The sequence below is a fragment of the Phragmites australis genome, chromosome 13 (genome assembly GCF_958298935.1).
Source record: "Phragmites australis chromosome 13, lpPhrAust1.1, whole genome shotgun sequence".
NCBI lineage: Eukaryota > Viridiplantae > Streptophyta > Magnoliopsida > Poales > Poaceae > Phragmites > Phragmites australis.
The window spans coordinates 27,161,776-27,170,900 of record NC_084933.1 but is presented as its reverse complement, the minus strand read 5'-3'; the positions used below and the strand labels follow the sequence as shown (position 1 = coordinate 27,170,900).

Sequence of the window (9,125 nt, the reverse complement as noted above, 5' to 3'; positions counted from 1 at the left end):
AGTGAAAAGATATCGTGGTGAAGTTTCCGGGTAATACAGGCATGCATGTAGAGATCTAGAGCAAGATCAGGATTCAAAATGAAATGAAATGTACAAAAAAGAAGATGAAAATGTTATGGATTCGGACATTGATACTGTAGTTCCCCTAAGGCAATGATTGACTCGTGTAATATTGGCATTAATTCAAGCCAACCATGTTGATAGAGATAAACCGACCGAGAACTTGGTCAAACATGGACTTGCAAAGCAAAGGTGGGTGATGGGTCATTAGCCTGCTGGTTCGAAATCAGCATGACTTCTGAGCTTAATAACTATTAAACACAAGTTAACTTTAATTGGAAATCCTTTATTATTTGCTCAAACTTACTAATTTTAGATGCTTACCCTACAATTTGCATCGCTGTTTGTGCTCCGGTCGCCTATCATCTTCCCTATCTATGAGACTGTCAACGATGGTGAGGTTATGGTCCGGATTCAACTTGATCCTAGACTTTGTAGCGATTTTTTTGGGGGGGGGGGGGGGGGCAGCGATTTGCACTGTGGAACTGCGAGAAGGCGGCGGATGGCACCATGATGAAACCAAAATTGATGGGGAGGTGTGGATTTCATGATGGGGGGTGCTCGCGATGGCGGCCACGAATCTGGGCAACGGTGGAGGAAGAGGCAATGGAGCGGCGACATAGTAGCGGAGGAATTGTGTCGGCGAGAGAGGTGCGGTGGCACGGGTAGCTGCGGGGGTTGGCCAACATGAGAGCGTGCAGTGCCGATCCGTGGGCTTCGACGGCACCATGGAAGAGGGTGTGATCTAGGATGGGGGAGAGTCCTATAGGTCTGCGTGTGTTGCTAGTTTTTAATCGGGTAAAAATAAAGATATGTTTTATTTAATAATAGTAATTATTGGATGGAGATATAACGTTTAAAAAAACTGATTTATAAATAAATAATATTTTTTATAATATGGACATATATAATTTTTTATGCATGTCAGATAAAAATCCTTGAGTGAGTATAGATCAAAGGAACAGACACACTATCGAAAAATCGAACAAACATCTCATCAAATAAAATAAAGATTTGATTTCAGTCTATTAAAGTCTAGTAAATCCATAATATTTAATACATGAGCGAGTCGTTGGGCAGTGATATAAAGGATAAAGCATAAAGGTGGTGATCGAAAAATAGGAAAATTTCAAATAATTGAGGACTTAGTAAGCTCTAGCACATGAAAACTTGATTGAGTTCAGGGGAGGGTGTGTGAACTTACATCCTTTTTTTCACCAGCATTCTCCATTTTTAAGCTTAGAGGAAGGTTGATGGGCGATGGGTTGACTTGATAGAGGAGGTAGGCGTGGGGGCGGAGCGATAGGGATGACGCTGGCTATGAGCGGCAGAGGACTGTCATATGGGCAAGTGCTGAGGTGAGGGAAGCAAGTTGACGGTTCTGACGGAACCGAGTTAGCGCAATGGGGGCCACAGGCGTGGATCTGGCGGTGAGGACACTACATGTAGCAAAAATAACCATATTAGATCATGACTGTGATTTTGGTGATTAATGATAATATAGTCATTAGGGACTAACATGTTTGTCAAAAATATATATCAGTAGATATCATGGATGCAATATATCGAGAAGCCACCGTAACCAGAACAAAGTTTGATTGAATTAGAGAAATCCTAGGAGAATTGACCTCACCAAATAGTCCGATGTTCAGGGGTTGAACTCATAGGAGTATTTTGTCGAGAGGCAAAGTGAAGGCTGATTTCACTGGATGATACAGTGCTCTGTGTGTTAAACTCACTAGAGTGCTTCTAACAAAGGGGGAGAAGACTAAGGACCTCACCGAATAGTCCAGTGATTTACACTGAGTAACACCGTAGTATTTCCGTAGAGAATAATGCAAGTGCAGAAGATTTAAGATCAACCCACCGGATGGTTCGGTGTTTGGTTTGTGCACATCAGAGTATTTCTTGCAGAGACGACTGTAAATGTTGAAGAATAAAGAACAACCTATCAGAAGTTCCGGTACTCTAAGGATGAATGCACCAGAGCATTTTACATAGAGAGACTGTAGATGTTCAGATAGCTTAAGATAACTCACCGGAAGATCCGGTGATGGATTTGAAGTTAAATCGGAGTGTTTGATGTTTACATAGGCATTGAGTGGAGTTTTCAACAACTAGTTTCTGAGGCTATACTCACCGGATGATCTAGTGTTAGTACTACTGTTCTCACCGAATCATCAAGTGTTAACCGTTTTTTTGAGCCGTCGGGAAAACGACTAGTTGACAGATTTGAGGTTATAAATACCTCTTCACTTAGTTATTTGAAGATGTGTGGCATGCTACTAGAGTCTAAAGGAAGCTCATATACATTTGAGAAGATATTCAAACCACCAAAATATTTAAAGTGATCATCTAAGGTAATTAAGTATAAGATTAGTGAGTGATTAGTGTTTATAGGCCTAAAGTGAGTTGTAGCTAGATGCTACAGCTTGAAAAAGGAATCAAAGAGTGATTCTAGTTTTTACCGAGAGGTATTTCGGCACCTTGGAGTCTTGGTGACTCGTCGGTATCTTAGGTCTTGGTGGCTCAAACTTGTTGACTCTCTGACTTAGTATGGAGTAGCGGTAAAATACGTGTATAGAGACGTGGAGACTATTACCTTGGTGGCTCAATCTCTGAAGTGATCATGACAGTAAATGATCGGAAATGACGCTAGTGGTGGGATCTTACCTTGATGGCTTGGTGACTCATCGTGCTGAAAAACTTGTCTTGATTTGGTAGCTCAAGAGCCGTAATCGAAAGAGACTTAGCAACTTGAAACATATCTTTTGTGAAGCTTCAACGTGGACTAAGGATAACATTCATGCCATCGATACCGTAGGATAAAAATCTCTTGTATCGAATTTATCTCTCTACCTTATTTACGTTTTCATATTTACATACTTACAATTTATCTTACTAAAATATATTACAATCCTCTTAAATGGTAAAGTAGATATACTAGATAAATCTAGATTACATTTAGATAAAAATTGATATAGTCTTATCTTATGAAAATTTTAAAACTAATTTAATTTATATTTCTAATATTTTAATTCATTTTCCTCTTAAAACGTTAGGCCATCTCCAACAGGATCTGCAAACTTGAAAATTCCAGTGCTACAGTACTTTGCGGTGTACTGTAGTACTGGAAATTTGTCTCCAACAGAGTCTGTATCCAGTGATACAGTACTGCTACAGTGTTAGGGATAGGGGATACTATAATAGTGATAAGAGATGCTGTAATAGTATTTTGAGGATGAAAATTTAAGGTAGCTGTTGGAGATGATCTTACCGTCCTCTGTATCACCGAAGACGACTAGATGCGGAAAGGATGAGGACACGAGTGTAGAGAAATAGCAGAGACCAAGAAAGAAGATACATAGCTGCTTCAATCAGAGGCGAAAGAAATAACGATGGAGTGATGGACGTCGGATGAGACGTGTCGATTGAAAACTTGTTTAATTGCAGGCACTGAAATTTAAAAACACCCTTATTTGTCATCTAGTACTATTCTATCTTGTATTCTTGTTTACAAACGCAAATAGAGAAGTTTATCGAGCAAAGCCATGCTACACAACACATGGTGTGCTAGGCCACTGCACGTACGGCCCAAAATAGTCTTACAAGTCGCAGCCACCATAAGCCCAAGAAAACCGCAGGTGCACAGCCGCTGTGCCCAATTCCAATCGTCCCCTCCCCACAACTAACCTTCCCCTCCCCCACCGCCGGCGCCCGGCGATCGCCGGCATCAGAGCGATGGATCTCCGGTCCACGTGATGGATCCTCCAGCGCCCTCGCCGCGGGCCGCCGCCGGCGAAGGGGCGGATCCAGCGGAGAGGAGCCAGCGGCGGCCCAGGTCCGCCGTCCGCGGCGCCCTCGGGGTGGTCTTCACCATCGCGGCGTCATTCCTCTTCTCCTTCCTCGTCGGGATCGCCGGGCTCGCGCTCGGCGGCCTTTCCTCTACTGCCTCCGTCTCCATGCCCTCCACCTGCCGCATCCTCTCCACCGGTCAGTCCCTATTCCCTTCCCGATTTATTCGCATAGCTGCAGTTTGTAGGGCCCAGTGATTTGTTCAGAGTGATGAATTCAATACCACCAATTAGCTGCTTTATTGTTACGCTCCAAGTGCTTACTGCAAGTTTAAGATGTAATCCATTTTGTGATGTACACAATCTTTTACCAATCGTTCGGCTTCTATTAGTTATTGATTCCATTGCACATCAAGTATACTTAGAATGTGATTGCTTAGCACTTCTTTACGTTTAGATGCAATTATGTTGACTACAATTTACCATTGTTGCTTGATGTGGTTGTTGGTACATTGTAGCTGTTGATCTTAGGTCATCAAAAGTTTGCGAGCTTGGATTGTTGAAATATAGAGCTAAGCATATCTTTTACCCATCGAGTAATAGGAGATTCCGCTGCCATGATGATTACTACTGGACTTCAATTTTCCAGGTCAGAATTTGTGCTATAATTGTACTTCCATGGTTGCATCTCTAGAAGCACTTTCAAAAGTGTTGTGTTAAGCTGCTGGCTGGCTAAAATTTCCACTTGTTATAATTTTTCAGGTTTAAGTCGAATGTGAAATGCCTATAGTTATGAAGCCATTCTCGCATTCTGTGCCTCTGGTTTTAGCCTGTATAATACTCTTAGGTGTTATTGATGTGCACTAAACCCTCAATAATTAATGATAGCATAGTTTCTAGTTTGATTAATGAGGCTTACGAAAAATACAAAACTCCTTTACATTATGTGCATCAACTTGCAGTCTTGCAGCCTGCTAACCACCTGTCATTCATCTTTCATCTTACTTTTAATATTCATGAAGGCTTGCTATATGTGTTTGGTTGATCAATTGATTATCATTTGTGTTGTGAATTGGATCGTAGGTTGAATACACAGAATATTTTTCTGGCCAAATATCTTATGCAGTGGCAGAGTCCCCGAAAGAGGCTCTTCCTTACAATTGCCGACCTGATTTTTGTGTTGCATGGTCAACAACATTGAAGTTCAAGGTATTCTACTATGGATTATCTAGTTCCGTGTTTGATATATTATTCGCTTCGTAAGTCTTAACACATCACAAGTACTTAAAAGTTTTCTCATGCGCTCATGCAAATCTTCAGTTGTGTCTGCCTGTGTCATGTTCAGTTATCAATCGGCAGTTCTTTTTCCACATTTCAATTTCATTACCTCCTTCCCTTGTAGGTCAATGAATCGTACAGCTGCAGATATACACTAGGCAGTAACAAAGCTGATATTCACTCGGACAAACTATTCAATTGTACCGCCGAGGAACCTTCAACAAGGGAGATGCTCAAAAGGATACTTATACTGTGAGTATATAAGCTTCTCCCAAAATCCGGCATGTGCTAACTGGGCACTGCAACACCTGCTTAATATGATAATACTGAGGTCATCCATATATCAGCCCGTGAAACTTAGATGGCCAGAAGTGCTTAATCTATTGCTACTTTACTCCTCTCATTTCCTACCTATTCTTCACTAATTTATCACTTTATCGGATGGACAGAGTCAAGTATACTTATTAATACCCTTTCTAGGCCTAAATTACTTGCATATCTGTATTGACTAGAAAATGGTCATTTGTTCATCATTTAACTGGATGCTGCTTTTGTTTTCCATTTCCTTTTGGTTGACTTGACATCAAAATATGACAGGTTTTCAGAGTCATATATGTCAGAAGATTTCAGTTCAGAACGAATGCTTGGATATGTAGCAGCAGGTGTTGTGCTTGGCATGTTGAGTTCTATGTTCATCACCATCTTATTGAGAAGCTTCTATGGATTGCTCCTTGCTGCCGCCAGGTGGGCTGTAAGGAAGCATAGCATCAGAGTATTTGCTGGTCGGGTTAAGCGTGCCTGTCTTCTTGTTGCATATGTATCTGCTGTTGGCTGGATTACTTTGCAGTACAGCAAATTTATCGGATTGAAAGAACTCTTGTTGGATTCTGAACTCTTGGAGAGGTTCTTTTAAACTGTAGATGAATGTGACAGTGTATATTGTACCTGTAACACCAGCCGATTCTTGTGGAAGAGATCTTTTCGTTTGATCTGAAATCCTCTGTTGTGCTAGCATGTGCATGCCAGGAATGTTGCTGCTCTGTCACGTATGGCTCAGTTCATGAAGGATAGCTATCTAACGTTCCGGTTAATCTGGAACTCGCCGTCCTTGTAACTTCAACCTGCACCCAGTTCACAATAACGATAGTTTGTGCTAAATTCACTGTTCCGTTTAGAAATTTGAGCTACATTTGTGACGTAAATCCTTGTGTGCCTAATTGGTGTTCCAGTGAGGTTGGACGAACTGTACCGAAACCTATTTTAGTAGATAAAGGTGTGTTTGGAACACATGAAACATGAATTTGGCAGTGAACTGCTATAGTATTCGTCAGAAGATTCTCAGAGAGGTCTTTTGTTCCGAGGGGAAATTTGTTCAGACGTATGTTGTGGGTTTTAAAATGGGTAAAATTGTTGTAGTACCATTAAAACCGAACCGTGTAGATGTAGTACCATTATTTTTTTTTCCCAATTTCAGTTTTAGCACTTGATTTCTCTCTGTGCTTCCCCGTCTAGCACTCTGTTGCCTTCCGTCAACACCCCCTCGAACAGGATGAGCCACTTTCCTCGTTCCCCATCGCCCCTTCTAGCCTTCTCTCTGCTCTCTCTCCTCAGGTGAACACAAGCGTTGCTCTTCAACCTCTCCTCCCCTTTGCTCTCCTTGTTGCGCTGCTCCCGCTGCTCCGTGCGTCCCAGGCTCCCTCCTGGCGCCCCTCTCTGCCCTGCTCTGCTGTGATGCTGTAGCCAACCCCTCCCCCGATTGGAGTTCAAATTGAATGGGAAGATGGATCCCAACCTGCAGCAGCAACATGGGTATGTTAATTCTCTTTCTCTTTTCTTGCAATTTTTTCGTTTTCTGGAGCAGATCTAGATTAGGGACTAGGGTAGTGGTTCTTTGCGTTTGTAAGACCCTAACTACAATGAGTGAATCCCTAACTACAATTAGCTCATGCAAGGCCTTGACATGAGCTAATCTTGCTATTTCAGAAAAGGAACAGCATTACGCGTCATTTTATCCGTGGAGTCCATCTTTGTGTATTGCAATGGAAGGAAACAATATGTTAGGGGTAGAACTTGGGATTGGTCTGTGATTCCACGTATGTTTACAATGAGTAACTTAGATATAGTGCTGGAGGATAATTTCAGTTGGGGTTCAAATCAGAAACCAATATATTGGGGCAATCTAGGTGGGCAAATGGTGAGGATTTTAACTGATGAGCAATTAGCACAACTTAAATGTGGTGCCAATGATGTGACTATCATGGTAACAATGGTCACTGATGATTGTATTAAACAAAGCATGGAGGCAGTAGATATTGTACCAGTTTTAGAAGCACCAAAGGAGGCAATAGATGAAGTGGCAGCATTAGAAACACCCAAGGAGGTAGTGGAGGAATGTCCATCATCTTACCCACCAGCACCTCCTCCACCAGATGAGTATTGGGCTGGTGTTGAGGTACCAGGGCAGTTTGCACCTGATGATGATGATCAAATTGACATTAATGAAGAGGGGCAATACAACAAGTTATTTGATCCAGAGCTTTTGGAGGTGCAAATCGATGAGCAGCCTGTGGATGAGCAGCTTGTCGACGAGGCTGATGAGCATGGCAATGGTAATCCAAGATGTCCCCATTTTGTACATGACAAATAGAACCCTGTGATTAAGTTGAAGGCTACCTTTCCAAACAAAGAGTCTTTTGTTCTAGCTTTGAGACAGAATGCGATAAGGGAGGAGTATGAATTTAACACAGAATATAGTGATGGTGATAGGTTTAGAGGTAAATGCACTAACAAAATGTGTGAGTGGAGGATTCATGCCTGAAAGGTTAGAAAATTTCAAGGCATATACTGTTTGTGCAACTAACCAAGAGCTTAACTAATTATGTTTGCATTGCGTGCTTTGTAGGAGAACTACTAAAAAGAAGGCAAAAACTTGTGTTCCTGGACCTAACAAGAAGGGCAAGGCTGCTCCTGCTACACCAAGCAAAAGGGGCAATTGTGCTCCAGAAACACCAAGGAAAAGGATGAAAGTTGTTGTTGTTGCTGCTGCTACAACACCTACAAGGTCAACCAGAAGCTCTACTCTTGCATGTAGCCTGGGGCTAGTGACTAGAAGCCAGACAGGATCTATGACCCCAAAGAAGGGATGAATTAGTTAAGACAATGTTATGTAATACCATCTGTGTAAAACTCTGTTCTGTTATATGCTATCTTTGTAAGACTATGTCATGCTATGGATTCAAAGTTTCATTTTCTGGGCAGTTTTATTTTCTGGGCATTTTCAACCCTGTACAACCTATGCCTTCACATCTGTGTCACAAATATATGGTGAGCATATCAAATTCTCTGTACAATAACCTTGCACGTACTTCTGAAAAATCAATACCCCAGTCATCATTCATCATTGTAAACACGAATCCATATTTTCATTCATCAGTGAGACCATCCGTATTTTCATTAGCTTAGAAGTATCTATCTGTCACCTAGTCCTGTGCAATTATGTTGATGATGAATGAGTCTTACTAAACCAGACAAGTAGTGTATCAACCTCACCTTTGCATTCTGTTTCGTAACTCCTCAACCTATTTTACTAGTCTGAGAGATCAAAGATAGCTGGAAATCCTCCTGAAAACATGACAGAATTGAGGACAAACATGCACAGAACCTTCTGAAAATATGACAGAATTGAGGACATTGAATTAAGTGCAGAAGAATTAGATCTGAAACACAAATATGCATTTCCATTCATCATAGCCATATGGCACAAACATGCATCAATTTACATTCACATTAGCTCCTGGCATTCACAGCCATATTGCACACCAATACACACACCAATAAGGCTACCAGCACAACTAACTTCTCTAGTGCAACAACAATCCTTTCAATTGCATGATCATTCTTGTTGATGCTTTCCTTCAGTTTTCCCTTTGCTTTAGGTTTTGCTTGTTCTGGACAGCCAATTTCGTCCTCGCGAACAAGCCATCCTTTCTCTTC

At 41.5% G+C, this 9,125-nt stretch overlaps 1 protein-coding gene across 1 annotated transcript; it reads left to right on the top strand.

Moving 5' to 3' along the window:
• Window positions 1-3,689: 3,689 nt before the first annotated feature.
• Window positions 3,690-6,128, top strand: LOC133889698 (uncharacterized). Its single transcript, XM_062330154.1, has 5 exons — window positions 3,690-4,053; window positions 4,373-4,503; window positions 4,938-5,063; window positions 5,257-5,384; window positions 5,730-6,128. The coding sequence occupies exons 1-5, from the start codon at window positions 3,822-3,824 to the stop codon at window positions 6,043-6,045; spliced, it is 933 nt and encodes a 310-aa protein (XP_062186138.1). The 5' UTR covers window positions 3,690-3,821; the 3' UTR covers window positions 6,046-6,128.
• The last annotated feature ends 2,997 nt before the right edge of the window (window positions 6,129-9,125 follow it).